Source organism: Ovis aries, chromosome 8 (assembly GCF_016772045.2).
Source record: "Ovis aries strain OAR_USU_Benz2616 breed Rambouillet chromosome 8, ARS-UI_Ramb_v3.0, whole genome shotgun sequence".
Taxonomy (NCBI): Eukaryota; Metazoa; Chordata; class Mammalia; order Artiodactyla; family Bovidae; genus Ovis; species Ovis aries.
In genome coordinates this window covers 90,440,770-90,458,004 of record NC_056061.1, presented here as the reverse complement: position 1 = coordinate 90,458,004, position 17,235 = coordinate 90,440,770, and the positions used below count along the sequence as shown (strand labels likewise).

Below are 17,235 nucleotides of genomic sequence, written 5' to 3'. Positions count from 1 at the left end.
TCTGCACCCAGCGCATACCAAGGACACCGTCCCGGGCTCACCTGCCGGTCATCTCTGAGATGTAGGAGTTTGTCCCAGAAATGAAGAAACAGGCAAAATGCTTTCCAGACCTCTAGGGAGGAGGCAAGCCTGCCTTGGTTTCTCAAGTTTTCACCTATCAAGAGATTTCGTATATATACATTTCTCCACATTCAAATGACTATCTGCAACTTTACCCAAGTTTATTCTCTGGCTCATCCACAGCCCTGCTTTTTCTGGGCAAAAGAAATAGAAGGGAGCCTGGCCAGGGAAGAAGGATTGAAGGCATCTTAGTTCACATTCTTCGGGGAGAAGTGGGGGCTTGATTGGCTTATTCCCTCTCTTACACAAACTCCCAATGGTTGGAGCAACCTCCGTTCCCAGGGGATGTGGATCCAACTGGACCAGACCTCCCAGGCTCCACCTCTGACCACCTGCTGCGTCTCCGCAGGTGACAGAGGCCAGTGGACCTGCCTCTGGTTCAAAGGCTGCAGGAAGAAGCTGTGGCATCAATGGACAGACGAGAGTCTGCCTCCAGGGAGCTCCCTGAGGAAGGGCCGTAAGGTCTTGTCTTCCGTTTTCTCATTTCCTAGAAACCTTTGCAGCGACGTGCCTGATGAGGACTTGAATGCTCTCAGGGTAAGCTTGGAGACAGCACAAGGAGGAGGTCGTCCCTAACAGGCTGGAGACAGGAGTCGAAAAACCATGACTCAAAGTGAAGGGGGCATCCTTTCAGAAAGGTCACATGCACGCTTCTCACCTGGATCTGCAGTCGCTGACTGTAACCGGAAATCCCAATCTCCTTGGAAAAGTATGACAATATGATTTAATACGAAAACAAAGCCACAGAACCCACATCCACCTCCTCCTGGAATAGAGCTCTTCCAAACAGGCTCCTAGGCTTATTCACCTCGCAGCTCTTACTTCTGCCTGGTGCCCAAGGGGCTCATTCTCCCTGAAATAGCATCCACCCTCTGCCCACTCGTGTCTTTCCCTTCCTAACAATTCGTCTCATGCCCACTTTCCCAGAACACGCACTGCAGGGCCTGGCGGTCGTGGACCGTCTTCTCCTCCGACCTCCCGGCCACACCATCAGCCTCCTGTTCTTGAGCCGAGTTCAGGGCTGACGCTCTCACGCATCATCTCCAGGGCTTCTAGGGGGTTGGGTGGGACTCGAGTGCTTGCCTCAAGGCCCTGCCACACAGCCCTTGGTGTCGGGCCAATCACACAGATCTCTGCACCCAGAGAGCCTGCTGTCTACCCCACACTACCCCTTCCCACAACAGCACAGGCTCTCAGCAGCTGGGGGGCCTCTGAACCGAGGCAGGGCTGAGCACTCTAGCCCTTGCTCGTCAGGATGTGATCACGCGGAGTGACTGTCAGCGTCCCTGACTTCTTCACATGTCAGTGGCATTGCCAGGAAGACACAGGCTCCTCCTTCTCAACGTCCTGCCCACAAACTGTGATACGAGCAGCCACCCCTGGGGAAGCCAGGGGTGCTCCAGTGACCTCACCACGGTCTCCGCCACACTGCACACCTTCACACACGTGTGTGTGGGGTCAGTAGGGCACAGCCGTGCAGATGAAAGGCGCCCTGCAGTTATATTTACGGGGGGCAGGCACTGACAACCCCAGGGAGACGGCAAGGTACATGCCCTACATCAGAACAAAATTAGATTTAATAAATGAGAGAGACATCAACATCAACATCCAGAAAAAATAAGGGTAATGCAGACCGTGGAACGTGAGGGCGAGTTTCACCTCGGTGCCTTTGGTGTAGACGGGCCACGGCGGGGACAGAAAGCCAATCAGAGGAGAAAGCCCAGCGTGGACGGAACAGGACTGAATGGGCCGGAGGCCAGGCCCCCTTCTCGATGCTGGAACTGCAGAGAGCCTGTCTCCAGGCCCCAAGCGCAGCAGTGCAGGGGCTGACGGCACGGCGCCGTGTCTCGGCAGACAGCAGTCTGCCAGGCTCTGCTTGTAAGGCCCGCCAGTGTCGGCCTGGGGCACAGCCTGAAGTGGGCAGAGGCGTCTCAGCAGCGGGGCAGCCCGTAGTCTGTACACACGCACCTCCGGCTAATCCGAAGTGAAGTCTCTAGAAGACCAACGGTGGGACAAGTCTCTCGTGCAAACTGTGCGTTTTTCTTAGATTTTGATAGACTGAGCTCCTCCCAGACACTGGGGGCCTGGAGTGTATCTCTCTTCGGAGGCTGGTTACATAAGGAGCCATTTGCCTTGAGAATCACATAAACTGGGAAGCCTCATGATAACACAGACCAGAGAGAAGAAGGCCCCTTCTATGGAGGTGGGGGCCAGCTTCTCCTCCAGAGGCTGCTGGCTCCACGCACACACACAGAACCGGGCAAGAAGGACCTGCACCTCGAGGGCCATATTGTCAGCCTAACAAGGATTTTTAAGCAGGTGCAGCCCGAGTCTCCTTTAGCCATCGTCCTCGGAGAGACCCCTGATTCAGAGGGACATGGACCCTCTGAAGATAAAAAGGCTGGAAAATACGTGCTTGCGTACCTGCTGAAGGTAAGTGGCTCTGAAAGTTTGCTAACCATATACCAATAAGTGATCACTCACAGTCGTAAAGGGTTGACCCAGATCCTGTCTTTGGGGGCGACGATTAGAGAGCAGGGACCTTGCATCTACGGCCCAGGTCATGCAGATTGCGGTAGGACTTTGCAGCTAACAGAGGTGAGCCAAGTGGTTGCAGGCATGTTTGTGGGAATGTCATGGCTAAGCTCCCCTGGTAACCATGTTGCCCTGGTAACCACGTTGCCCTGGTAACCATGTTGACACCGACTCTTTTCTAAAATGCACATAAAAGTGCAGCTGCCTCCCAGACTCCAGGCCATCCCAAGTGCTCCGAGCTCGGCCTGCAGAAGCCTTGCACACGTGGCCAATTCCTTCCAAAGAGGAAACATCACAGAGGCCAGCAGCAGGGTTCAGGCACTCCTGTCTCCAGCTCCCCAAGCCACAGCGGCCTCGCCCCCACCCCGAGGAGGAAGTGGTGAGTCTGGTCCAGGCCGTGAGCAGAGCATCATGCTGTGGGGGGACTCGGCTTGGGCCGAGCTGGGGATGAGCTGGTAGCATCCACATTTAAGGAGAAGAGATGCCTCCAGCGTCCGATGTCCTCCTAAGCAGGTAGGAACTCGTCCCTAAGGCATCAGGACCTCTCCGTGTCCCACACTCAGGACTGGACGCCGGTCAGGCAGAGGGGTTTCTGCACCCACCGGTGCTGCGATTGTTGACTTTTCATTTCTTTTGCATGGAAGCGCTCAGCTCAGCAGGTCCCTGGCTGACTACAAAAGCGGGTCAGTATCCTCAGCGCGGCCGGGACAGCGTGCGGCAGGGCAGTGACTGTGAACGCAGGGTCCACTTCCTCCTCGCCGGGCACCCCCTTTCCTGGTGAGGAAGCCCAGAGGCTTCTGTTTGTTTCTTCTCAGCTTCGAGCTGCTTCCTGACAGTCAGCGGGCACTCTTCGCAGGGTGGGCGGGCACAAGGGCACATCTACCTGCCGGACCCAGGGGTCCTGGGCCACCTGCCCCCAGCCCACCTTCACTGCACAGATGCCCTCGCAGAGTCCAGGAGGCAAATGACACTTTCCAGGAGACGGTGCGTGAAACCTAACGGCGAACTGAGGCCAAGGCAGTTACTTTTACTAAGAGGATCTGTACTAAGATACTAAGATCCTAAGTTACTACTTTACTAAGAGGAAGGAGCCTGAAAATAAGACCGTCAAAGCCCGATGCCAAGGCAGAAACGAAGCCTAAGAACACGCGTGAGAGCAGGACCAACCTTCAGTCCAGAGCACGTACAGCCCCGGCCTCCTGCGGCCCCGCCCCCAGAGCACACACCCGGGACCACTCCCCACACTGGCCCGGCCTCCTGCGGCCCCGCCCCCGAGAGCACACACCGGGAACCACTCCGGACTCACAGCCCCGGCACCCCAAGTCCTACTTCCTGTCTCTGCCGCGCTGGAAATGGACACCGGGCTGGGGCGTCCTCGTGAGTCACCTGTAGCATCACCCTTCCCCACACGTCCTCATCTCCAGCTCCATCCCAGACGCCTGAGCCAAATGGAGGAGGGGCAGCGCGACGCGCATCTGGGGGCCCAGGCGTCTGGCGGCTCTGGGAGCAGACCCTGCGCGGGAACCTCTGCACAGACCAGCGGGAGTCCTGCTGCACAGGATGTAAGGGACAGGGAGTGGGCAGGGAGTCCACCCATTCCTGTTAATTCTGCTAAATCACGCCTCATCAGACCAGACACGGATGGTGCCCACTGTGGCTGGGCGTCTGTGGGTGTCTGTGTTCCCTGACCAAGACCAAGGACAAGAACTTTATAGCCATTCTTTTGTGGTTCCCTTAACAGTAAGTCACTGGGGGTCCAATACATCCCTTCTTATAATGAGAGCCACACTATAAAGAATTTTGATCCAGTAAGATTCACGTAAATGTGCGTATGCCGAGTACATCATGAGAAACGCTGGGCTGGATGAAGTACAAGCTGGTATCAAGATTTCTAGGAGAAATATCAATCACCTCAGATATGCAGATGACACCACCCTTATGGCAGAAAGTGAAGAGGAACTAAAGGGCCTCTTGATGAAAGTGAAAGAGGAGAGTGAAAAAGTTGGCTTAAAGCTCAACGTTCAGAAAACTAAGATCATGGCATCCGGTCCCATCACTTCATGGCAAATAGATGGGGAAACAGTGGAAACAGTGGCAGACTTTATCTTCTGGGCTCCAAAATCACTACAGATGGTGACTGTAGCCATGAAATTAAAAGACGCTTGCTCCTTGGAAGAAAAGTTATGACCAACCTAGACAGCATATGAAAAAGCAGAGAAATTACTTTGCCAACAAAGGTCCATCTAGTCAAGGCTATGCTTTTTCCAGTGGTTATGTATAGATGTGAGAGTTGGACCATAAAGAAGGTTGAGTGCTGAGGAATTGATGCTTTTGAATTGTGGTGTTGGAGAAGACTCTTGAGAGTCCCTTGGACTGCAAGGAGATCAGATCAGTCCATCCTAAAGGAAATCTGTCTTGATTAATCACTGGAAGGACTGATGCTGAAGCTGAAACTCTAATACTTTGGCCCCCTGATGTGAAGAACTGACCCACTGGAAAAGACCCTGATGCTGGGAAAGATTGAAAGCAGGAGGAGAAGGGGACAACAGAGGATGAGATGGTTGGATAGCATCACCAACTCAATGCACATGAGTTTGAGTGAACTCTGAAAGCTGTCGATGGACAGGGAGGCCCGGCATGCTTCAGTCCATGGGGTTGCAAAGAGTCGGACACGACTGAGAGACAGAACTGAACTGAAGGTTTCATGTGTAACTCTGACTGGCATCAACATGATTCTCTAGCTTAAATAGGTGTCACCTGCATAATGCAGGTATCATTGTGGTAACACCTAAATGATACAGGCCCAGTTTACTTAATATCAACATGTCATCTATAAAGACCAGAGAAAATCCCCTTTACTCGGGGCTGAAGTGAAGACTGAGTGAAACTCTATGTCGAGCTTTGCAATGGATGCCTTGTGAGTTTTCGACAAGCTCTCCCCAGTACGAACGCCACTGCGCTTCTTGCAGCTGCTGCTGGTTTGTCTGGGTCTCCTCGGACCAGTCATTCACAAGCCTGTCTGTGTGTTTTAAAATAAGAAATGAACTCCCCACATCGGGGGAAGCTTCTGCAGGATCTAGCCCACACTCCTCAATGGCACGTTGTCCCATTTTGCCGAGCCTCCATCCCACCTTTTCCTTTTACTGCTCAAGGACCTCGGTGCACCACATGAGTCTCTGCTAGCATCTTTGGTCTCACATACTCAAAGAATTTACATAGACAAGGCCTGGATGCTAGAGCCAGCAGATAATTAAAGAGATCATTTCACCCACATTCACTGATTAGAGCCAAGTCACCGTCAGATAGAAGCACTAGGAATCCAAACCTTCTACCTAGAGGGGGCTTCCAGAAAGGACTGCGCTTCGGGCATCTGCTAAGGGAGCTGGCGGGAATCTCAGGCCCACGCCGAGTAGGTCCTGCTTTGTCAGAGTTGAGGGAGGTGTGCCGTGGGCCTTAGAGAGATGGCCTTTCACAGCCGACAGCCTTCCTCCACCAGGGCACAGAACCGGCCCGCTGCTGCCACTCGGCGTTCTGTGCCCCAGCTTCCTGGTAGGGGAGACCCCTGCAGAGCTATTGAGACAGCACCAGCCTCATGCAGGGGAAAGGCGTTGGGTCAGTGGTGGGGAGACAGGCACTGCAGCAGCTTGCCGGACACGGGGCAACCTCATCTCCACTGAGTTTGGTGGCAAGAGGTCAATCGGACATAACGCAGGAGCAGACTCTAGGGCTGGGCTTTCTGGGAGAGTGGGATGTTCAAGAGGAGGCAGTTCACTCAACAGGAAAGAGTGAGGCCAGCAGATGACGCGGCCTGACTGGGAAAAGGGGGTGCTACCAGGAGGGGCTGTGCACGGCTGTCTGTCTTTCTGGCTCCTCATGTTGTTCCTTCCTTTTCTTCAAGACTTTTTCTCCACTAGAGAAACTTTAAAAACAAAATTCCTATTCTGTTGCATTTGAATAAACAAATTTACCCTCTGCAAGGTAGCAAGTGGGGATCATTTAAAAGGGTAAAAAGTTAAAACTTTGACTTCACTTTTAGAGCCTGTCAAAGGGTCCTCCCCAAACTGCTGTTTCATGACAGATGATGCATGGTTCTCAGGAGATTTTAAAACTCAGAAATCTAACACTTTCCGGATTTAAGGAATGACAGTATTTCCTATCAATCATCAGATTCTGAGATGTGTGATTTTTAACAGAGGGGGTTGTCTCAGATTCTCCTGAAATGAGGTCATTATACATTTTAAATACGTTAATGGATATGTTAGCTGATTTAAAAGACAAAAGCACAGAGAAAAGATGGATAAGGAGGATGAGAACTCAAAATTCAAAACCTCTTCTGCTGTAAATCACACTTGAAAAATCTGTCTCAGGGATTTCTTAAAGTTAACTAACAGCCAGAGAGCAGTCCACTTATCTTTTTTTGGTCAGAGGGAGAAATCCTTGATTTTTCTGAAAAGAAGTTGCTCTTGATTCAACAAATCAGAAGAGAGCTAAGAAAAAATTACATCTTCCCAGGAAAACATTCTAGAATTTTCTGTGTCCTGCTGGTATTCATTATAGACCAGGTTTGGGGACGTTTCCCACAGTCATCGGTCATCGGGGAGTGTCCACGCTGGCCAATGTGCAGCTTACGTACTTGAGCCCTGTGGTCTCTGGCGGGCCAGTTAAATTCTCAGGGACTGAAGTTATCAGGAAGGATAGAGCTCGATTTCCACCATCGCTCGGCCATTCTCTCAGCCCGGTCTCTATTCCTAGAGGAAGAACCCGTGTCTGGCCAGGCCCCCGCGCGGGTAGTTGGATCTGGCCTGTCTCCACTCCCCACTCCCCTCGCGACTTCCGCGGGGGGTGCTTTTCACTTTCACTCCATGGTGTTGTCGTTGTGCGGTGTGGGGACTACCACACTCTGCCAAGCGAGTCCTAACCCAGATGGTGTATCTAGGGCATGGGCGCAATATTCCTAACACTGGCACAGTCTGGAAGAGGGCTTTTAGAGTGACATCTGTTGTTTGCAGATATAAAGGGAAACTTCTGTCATGTGGGAGTCTCCATTCCGTTAATTTTTCTAATTGCTACAGCATTGCTTTCTTGTTTAAGAGCATCCATCCTGGGGTCATAAAACTGGAGCCTTCGCTCCGGAGTGTTGCCACTGGGTCCTGAGGAGCTGGGTCCCCCAGAGTGTCTGGCCTCTGCCAGCGGCTCCATAGGCTTGAGTTTGTAAAGAAGGAATTCAGTGTTATGAGAGAAAGCTAAAGCAGAGGAGCTGCAGTGCGGTTGCTGTGTTGGGATCTTACGAGCAGAACAGGGGGATAACGGGATGAGCAGAGCGGTTCCGAAGCAGGCTGGAGTGCCGGCCGTGGGGGCGCGCGGGAGGAGGCCTGAACCGCCTGTGCGGCGGAGAGAAGGGCCCGGGACCGCTTTCTCTGGGGCCGTGTGCCAGCCAGGCCGCAGGTCCACAGGCTGAAGGCCGACGCCAGCTACTCGGGACCCCACGGCCCATCTAAGATCAGGATCAAATCAGGGAGTGTGGGGTGCGCTGAGAAAAGACCAGTGGAACAGCGTGTTTACAGTGAAGTGCACAGAGCTGCTGGAAAGGTCGAAAGACAGGTGCAGCTCTGGCTTCAGGAGCTCCCCAGCATGGAGATGGCATGAAGAGCCACTCGCTACAGAGAACCGAGAACCGGAGGGACCCCAGGCAGGAGGGGCCTTCTAGGCCAGAGCCGTGGGACACCCGACCCGTCCTCTCCTAAAGCGCAGTTTAAGCAACTCTGAATTCTGGGAGGGCATTGATCTGGCTATGGCAGGATCTATGAGGACAACAGAAATTAATGCTCAGTTGACCAAAGAGTTCATTCAGGTTTTTCTGTAAGATGTGGGAAAAAAATGGAATGAACTTTTTGGCCAACCCAATAAAAGGGAGTTGAAACCAATTAAAGTCAATTTTATTATTCTTTCAAGTATATACCGTACTTGGGAGGTTTGTAAAATCGTTGAGACAAAATGTTGTAATAAATAGACAGGAATTATTTTTCATAGGATAATTGTTTAGCCATAAATTTAACATATTTAATGGTGTTTGAGAACAGTTTGTCCTCTTGAGTTATTTAAACTGCCTGTGAAACATGACTAACACTATTAATTTGTCTGGCAGATGCTTTTTCACAATTAATACAGATCTAAACTCCTCTCCCTATCTCTTCAGCATAGTCAGAACTCCCAAAGTGACGGAGGCCAGGCGTAACTACGCTAACATAAGCGGCGTTAGTTCTCCCTGCCATCTGAAAGAATCTTCTTAAATTGGCTATTTAGACTTTAATGAAAGAAACACAAGTGAGATTTCTTCTAACATATCCCTGGGTGTGTAATGCCGGAGAGGGGTGTTTGCCATGACCCCCACCCTAAGCTTTCCTCCCTTCCATCTTTCGAGTCAGGTGACAGGTCCACCCAACTCAGGCCTTTAAAAGAAGCTGCTAAGTCACGTCAGTCGTGTCCGACTGTGCGACCCCATAGACGGCGGCCCACCAGGCTCCCGTCCCTGGGATTCTCCAGGCAAGCACACTGGAGTGGGTTGCCATTTCCTTCTCCAGTGCATGAAAGTGAAAAGTGAAAGTGAAGTTGCTCAGTCCTGTCCAACTCTTCGTGACCCCATGGACTGCAGCCTACCAGGCTCCTCCATCCATGGGATTTCCCAGGCAACAAGCTAGCCTGCCTTTTTCCTAGCATTGGTGAGTTAACTTTACCTCACTAACCCTCCTTTACTGTGTCTGTCTAGCTGTCGGAGCTGCAGCTTCCGGGTTTCCTGCATCACGCACAATGCCGCTGTGCTCAGAGCCGCGCGTTTATCCGAGTGCCCCTCACCTACTGCAGCTGGAGCCCCAAGTGCCTCATCAGTGTCCCATTTCCACATCTTTCCTCACCTTCACCTGGTGGCTCAGCTGGTAAAGAATCGGCCTGCAATGCAGGAGACCTGGGCTTGATCCCTGGGTTTGGAAGATCCCCTGGAGAAGGGAAAGGCTACCCACTCCAGGATTCCGGCCTGGAGAATTCCACAGACTGGACCATGGCGTCATAGAGTCGGACACAACTGAGCCACTTTCACTTTTCCCAGCCCCAAGGCCTCATTTGCTGACACCCTGCCCCGACGATGACCGTGTTCATCATCGCCCGGCCCCAGCGATGACCCCTGGATGACGTCCACACGGCTCCCCAAGCCCAGAAGCAGGTGTGATGTAAAAAGCACCTTAGTAACCACCAGACCCAGCTCCAGGCAGGCCCAGGGCGAGACCCACAGCGGGAGCCCCTGCACAAAGCTCATGAAGATGCCCCTGACGGAGACGGCACATAGAACCGGGTGCAGCCGCTCAGCCCACGGCCAAGAACACACTTTCACGGAAACTCAGAGAACAATCTGAGCAGCGGAACCTGCCCACTTTCTTGGTTAAGAGGTAAGTGAGTGGATTAGCTGTACAGGGACCCCAGGCCTTTTTGTCTCTGGACACACCGCCCCTGGCAGCTCACAGGCTGCTCCCGGCGACAACAGGACGGAGATCGGCTTCTCCCACGTTCCTCGTGGACTTTAGACGCACACACTCGGTTTGGGGAGGATGATTCTCTAGGGTTGAGACGTGCATTTTGTGGTAGGGAAGCGGGACATGTGGGTGGGCCAAAGCCAGTGGGGCCTCATCCTGGGGACCTGATCTGGTGACGACAGCCCACACAATCAGGGGGACACCTGGCCGGCCAGGGAGCCCCAGGAGGCTCCTGCTCCTGGTGTGGACAGGGCTCAGAAAGCTGCTTAGAGCCTGCCTGGAGACCTGGCCGGACGGGGTCCATGTGCCTGGCAACAGCTGAGAGAATTCCAAGTCAAGAACAGCGGACCGCCCACCAGCAGTGGGCACAGGACAAGCCTGCAGACCGCCTTAGTGAGTGAGTCAGAGACGGCACCAGAAGGGCTATGGAAAGAAAAAAGTCTCTCCACTTGCCTGCCCCTTCCCAGCCACACTTTTACCCAACATTGAAGATTTTCACCAGGTCAGACCTCTCACCCCCGACCCCAGGGCGGGTACAACCCGAAGGTTAAGGAAAGATGCTCCTCAGGGTTTATTCAGTAGAATTAAGAACTAACCTCTACACTCACTCTCTCCATTCGCCGCCAAGGGCTTAATAAGTGGAACAAGTGCCCGTCTCGTAAGTCACTTAACATTTGCAGTGGCCTTTATTGTTCTTTCCTCCGCGTGTTAGAAACACGCCTTTGCCTCCTCATCTTGTTTTTATTTGTTCTGGTTCTATTGCGGATGAGTAATCACCGCAATTTCCTCCAAGCCTCCTCCAATTTCTCCTCATTCTCTTAAAACAAACGGAGAAAGATATCAACGGGGCTAAATATTCTGATAAAAATCTCACTAAGACTCTGCCAAGTGGCGCATCGCCGTTGCTCCCCGTGTCTTGCCTTTTGGGTGCCTTCTGTCCGTCCAGCATCTGATCTCATCTTTATTTTAAGAAACAGTAAGCAAAGCGTTCGTTTCACACTCAGTCCCCTGTGTCTGGCCAGGTTTTTCCCAGTTCCTCGTGAGTGATCCATGTCACATCTGAGATGGAGCCGCTGGTCCCCCGCGTCTCGGGATTCTCGTGTCATGAAGCCTTAGGATGGAAATGACTTGTGTGCTTTCAAGTGAGCTTGTATTTGCAACATCTTTTCCTCAATAAAACTGGACTTAACGGTCCATTTCTTTGTCACACTTCTACAAAATGCAATTTTCTTCTAAAGGATTAGTCATCTTATTCAGCTACAAAGTTAATATTTTAAATTTCATATTTAGTCATCAACCTCAACCGGTCAACTCATCAACTGGTCAAAACATAAACTAATGGAGCTCAGTCCCCGTGCCAGGCTGCTCAGAACAGTCCTGTCCATATCCAAAATTCGACCCACACTTGGACAGAGTGAACCAGCAATGACGCTTAGCTGTAAAGTCATCAAACAGCTCCTAAGAGCAAAAATGTTGTTTAAAGTCCCCTACTGTGCATGGCACACCTGCCCTCACCTCCGTGCAGCTTAGTCCTGGCCCAGCCCAGGGAGGCAGATGCCAGGGAGCCTCCGGGAGGTGGGCCCAGGAGCAGACGGCCCCGGGGAGAGCCGACCTTGGCCACCCACAGGCCCTCAGACAGAATGCTCCGTCCCGATACAGCTAGAGTGCAGCCGGGCTGTGTAGCTTGCATTTCCAGGGCTGGAACACTAGCACTGCCTATCGTCTGTGGAAGAGCCCCGAAGGCCCAGTCAGCCTAGGGGGAGAGTGAGCCCCACTCCCTGAGAGCCGGGCATGCTCAGCACAGGCGCCAGTCAGGACGAGTTTCCTCTGGGAAAGTGTGCTGGGCTGACGTAAGGGCCATTTTATGCTGCCTCAGGAAATGAAAATTAATTTTGAAAAGGTTTAGAATCTGCTAAAATATTGCTTGAGAAATTCAGGTGGTGCTTTGAGGGTTTCTAATCAAAGCAGTCAATCCCAAAGGAAATCAACCCCAAATATTCATTGGAAAGACTGATGCTGAAGCTCCAATACTTTGGCCACCTGATGCAAAGAACTGACTCATTGGGAAAGACCCTGATGCTGGGAAAGGTTGAAGGCAGGAGAAGACGGGGACTGCAGAGGATGAGATGGCTGGATGGCATCACCGACTCTATGGACCCAAGTTTGAGCTCCGGGAGTTGGTGGTGGACAGCGAGGCCTGGCCTGCTGCAGTCTCTGGGGTCGCAAAGAGTCAGGCACGACTGAGCAAGTGAACAGCAATGAAGTGAAGCTCTGCTGTGCCTGCGGTCACTGTGGCCCTGAGGAGAGAGGCTCCTTGGCCACTGGCTTCCACAGGTCCTGTGCGGTGGCCTCGATCATCCTCAGAGAGCCTTTCAGGTTAGCAGGGGCCATGGTCTCCACTGGGCTGAGCCAGGTGCCAGCGCTGAGGGGGTGCAACTGGTGGCTCTGGTTTGGGGGATGAAGCAGAAACGTGAGGAGGCCGCTTTCAGGCTCCTGGAAACCTAAGACCCTTCACATTCACTCACCATCCTCGGGCCTGAAGCCCCTGAGAGCCAGCAGAGCGGCCCTCAATGGATGGAGGAAAGAGAGGGGCACAGAGAGTAAGGTCCCCTCTGTGGACTCACCTGCCCTCAGAGCTCTCTCTACCTGCCCTCCATCCTTGAGCTCTTCCTTGTCGACTGCCTGTAAATACTTGATTGCTTGCACCATAATGATAACTAACAAAACCAGTGTCTGCCCATCAGAAGAGACTCAATGAGTAAAAAGCCAGAGGAGAGTGGAAGCCTGATGAGCCTGTTAAAATTGTCTCAGAGAGACAATAAGCCCCCCAAAAAGTGCTTAAGTATAAAAGACACAAACGCACCAGTTAGAGGAAGTCATAAGCTCTAAAGCACAAAGTGACTTATTTTACTTTTTACATTTTAATATTTAAAATTAATATTAATTTAATTAATATTTAACATTTAAAATTTCCTTCATCTACCTTTCCCACCAACACCCTCCAGGGTCTGGTTCCTCAGCACAGATGGGGAACCCAGGTCTGAGGATGGGGGACCCAGGTCTGAGGCTGAGCACTTTCCAGGAGCCAAAAGCAGGCACCTCTCTGCCCACTGAGGCCTCTGCCTATGTCTCTGCAATGGGCGTGTGAGTGGCATCCAGTGGCCTTTAGCTGCCACATGTGGCTGTGTGTCTCTGCCAAGGAGAGAGGACAGGTGAGTTCTCCTCCTGGGCAGAGAGCCTGAGGTCGAACCAGAACAATGAGCTCCATCTGTTGAGGTCAACCCCTCCACACTAGCAATCCCGTTGACTGAAGACACGCTCTGTGCCTCAGAGTCAGCAAGACCCCTGGGCAGATTGAAGTCTTCCAGTGTCGCTCAATACAGAAGAGTCAAAGGCCCAGAATAAGAAAAGAAAGGGGCTTCCCAGGTGGCTCAGAGGTATAGAATCCACCTGCCAAAGAAGGAGACGTGGGTTCGATCCCTGGGTCAGCAATATGCCCTGGAGAAGGAAACAGCAGCCCAGGTCTGTATTCCTGACTGGGGAATCCCAAGGACAGAGGAGTCTGGTAGGCTACAGTCCACAAAGCTGCAAAGAGTCAGACATGACTTAGCAATTAAACAACAACAAAGGAAAAGAAGCCCACTTAGCAGCTTAATTTGCAAACTCTTTTCCAGGTGCCCAGGGTGCTGTGCTGGCTGGCGGGGGGGCATCCTGGGGTTCAGCCCCCAATCTCAGAAGGACCATGTGGGGCACTGGGGGGCCTGCAACTCGGTGCCTGCAAAGCAGCACTGGGTGCCCCGGACGCCGTGGGAACACACGGGGGGGGGGGGCATCAGAGGGCAGTGTTCTCCCTGGGGAGCCATGTCCTCCACAGACAGCCAGCCCGCAGGAGGGCTGATGGGCAGCGTCCTGGGCTCAGAGACGCCCTGTGGCTGTGAGCAGGTGATCGGCAGAGCCCTGAGGATTTGGAGAGGCTGAGGGGCCCGGGCCGGCCAGAAGTCGGGTAGACAGATTATTCCAAACACCACCGAGATGAAGGGACACCAGCGCAAACCAGGCAGGACAGATCCACAGAGAAAGGTGTGGTCTAACACCTTTGTGGGAAGTCTCTCTCGCGCGCGAGGTTTTGACTCCTCTCAGGTATGACAGTCATTAGTGTGAGGCATATTACAGGGTCAAAGAATAACCTCTGAGTCGAAACCATGGCCCAGTTCCCAGGAACTGACCCCTCAGGCTGGGCCATGGTGCCTCCGCAGGGCCAAGCACTGGCCCCCCCAAGATTAAGTGACCACTTCCCCATAGTTAGTGTGAGCCTGGAAGTCCACGCTCTGTCCCACTCAGCGTGTGGACGAACACTTGGCAGTCAGCAACCCACTGAACCAGTGAGCTGTGCGTGAGGACAGTATCAGCCTGGCTGGGAAAGTGAGTGACCGTTATTGGCTGAAACTTAATAAAGCTGCTTAAAATGAGAACCATGCCTTTTAAGAAGAAAACGCATCAGCATTGGGCTGAGAAGTGTCTGCCTGCCCACCATGGTGCTGTATTATTTTGGATACCGTTTTCCCCTCTTGACAAGAACAGCCTCCATCCAGGAGTTATTTTAAGACCTACTTGTTTTTCCCTAATAAGGATAATTATCTTCAAAAAAGCAAAATGATTAAGTGGTCATGAATGGTGCACTCCCAAACATCCACGATTGCAAAATAAGCTGACCTTTTCAGGGTTTGCGTAAAAGGGCTTGCGTGCCCGGGACTCGGGCTTCAGGGCAGGGCTGGGAGGGCACCTTTGTGGTGGCAGCCTGCCCGCCCTGTTCCTGTCAGCGGGCGGCGCCCTGCCCCTTTCGGCTGGCGGGTGTGGTCTCTACCGCTCTGAGAGCACCCCTTCCTGCGGTTCTCCCGGAAGGGCTGGGTGGCCTGTCTCTAGGTGGTCCGTCTGACCCCCATACGAGCCCGCAGTGACGTCACTCAGTGTTTCCCAATATTGAGGGTCAGTGGTCCCCAGAGGATGAATGGCCGCTCCAGCCTTTCAGCCTGGAGTGCAGCCCAGGTTCCAGGTACCGGAGTCCCCAGGCGCAGCCCCCAGGAGGAGCCGCGAGGGGCGCATCTGCCTGTCGTATGAACCAAGGGAGGTCTAGGTCTCTAATGAAGACCAGAGCTTGACCCCACATTCATTAACGGCATTGACATTATAAGGGCAAGAAGCACACACAGCTTGAGACAGAGGTAAGGCAGTTTCAGATAATCAAAAAGAAAAATGAGCCCCTCAGAGACAAAGAGCAGATGGCCTGAAGCTTCAGCGGCGTGGTTAAGACGGGCGAAAGGGCGGACAGCCGCATGATGAATGCGCAGATTCATTCTTCCCTGGTAAGAAAACATGCCGTCCACTGGCGCTAAACCAGATTGCAGGCAAGGGAGGGGGCCGGAGGACACCCCTGGGCACTCCTCCTAAGGCCGAGACGCACACACATAAGCCATCACTCTGGGAATCTTCTTCAAGGGTGTCTGCACCTTCAGGGTCTCTCTTCCTGCCCTTTCTCACCATCCCCCTCACCCGCCCCAAGATCCAGGAGGCGCCCTGACTCACGGACGTGGCACCCCGGCTAGCACTCACACAGAGCCGTGATGTCAGAGGCCCCGACACCTGCCCTGGAAGGAAGGTGAGGTGGGAAGTGGTGAAAACCTGAGACCAGCGGCTTGGAGTCAGCACCGGGCAGCGGGCGCAGTGGTTCTGACACAAACTGGACCAGGTCCCGCCTTCCCCGCCTCCTGTGTCCAGGGCCTTTGTTCCAGGCGTCGTTGGCAGGGTACAGAGGTGGTCAGATGACCCTCCCGTCTTCTCTGCCTCTGCTCACGGGCAGAGAAACATCTCTTTCAGAATCTAAAACTCTCTTTATGGATTCAACGAATACACATTAAGCAAGGGCGACCACAGAATTTTTCTAGACAACAAGCTATCCAGACCCCGTGTAAGACCGGCACGCACCCTAAAGGAAAGGTGCCGGAGAAAAGATTTTCATGGTCTCTGAGGCTTTGATGAAGCAGACACCGTCTGGAGGCATTTAAGGGGAAAAAAAGAAGACGGAAATGAGACAAAACAGCGACAAGCTTCGCAGCGTCCTGCCGAAGCCGCTAAGCCCACCCCCGACGCAGGAGCCGGGCCTCTCACCCCACAGTCTCATCAGACGAGCTGCACGGCGGCAACCCAGCTGGGAGGCCATGCCCCTCAGCCAAGTTCAAGTGCACCTCAACACCTGCAAGACCCCCACCCAGGCGGGACTTCAAGTTAACAGTTGACGTCACCCGTTTGGGCGTCTCATGGACGCTCATAGGATTTTTGATGAAAGAGAACAGCCATAAAACATTTCCGTGAATGCTATTTGTAACAATTACAAGGTTAAACACTGCCTCTCTTAATTTGAGATCATCCTTCACAACCAAACTCGCTTGAGCTCCTTCCCCCCAAAACCCGCAGGAAAGTGCAGAGCAGCGGCCGACGAGCCCAGCCCAGCCCCGGGCCCACTCACCTTGGAGCTGGCGGCTCTTGTACAGGTCCCGTGTTCTGGCAGGATGAGCCCTAGCCGTATTGTCGCATTTCGGCTGCTCGTACCTGGGAGGAGGGAAGGAGAGAGACCAGCTGGTTTGAGACTCTGAGGCGGGCTTGCCCCGGGTTCCCTCTCGCTCACACAGCAGGCTTCCTGGGCCCTGGGACACACGGGGTGTCCGGCCGTCCCGTTGCGACGTCCGGGATGGACCTTTGGTGACCTTGCAACAACTCAACGTCTTCTTCACAGCCCGTAAGGACACACGCGACACCCTGGGCTCTGTCTCTCCATCCCGTCTCTGCAACACGGCCTGTGCAGGGGACACACCGCCCGCCCGGGACCAGGCGGGCAGGGGTCGGAGGAGGGGCGGTGCCGGCATCGGCACCAAAGTGGGGGCAGGGGCGCAGGCACTCACCCCACCCCGGAGAAAGCAAAGCCGCAGAGGGAACCTCAGGACTTTAGAGGGACGCAGCACTCAAGGACCAGCACGTCCCCAGCCTCGCTCACACAGCTGCC

The 17,235-nt window shown here is 53.3% G+C and overlaps 1 protein-coding gene and 1 long non-coding RNA gene across 4 annotated transcripts in view; one reads left to right on the top strand and one right to left on the bottom strand.

Annotated features, from left to right (window-relative positions):
* The window catches only part of SMOC2 (SPARC related modular calcium binding 2), a 162,434-nt gene that overhangs the window by 22,298 nt on the left and 122,901 nt on the right, over positions 1-17,235 (bottom strand). For all 3 annotated transcript variants that reach the window (XM_027972681.2, XM_060419334.1, XM_027972682.2), the window contains exon 9: positions 16,702-16,784. In XM_027972681.2, the coding sequence (XP_027828482.1) occupies positions 16,702-16,784 (83 nt within the window). The remainder of the gene's footprint in view (positions 1-16,701; positions 16,785-17,235) is intronic.
* LOC132660222 (uncharacterized) lies at positions 2,265-11,385 on the top strand. Its single transcript, XR_009601579.1, has 3 exons — positions 2,265-2,553; positions 9,422-10,094; positions 11,201-11,385. It is a non-coding gene; the product is annotated as an uncharacterized LOC132660222 (long non-coding RNA).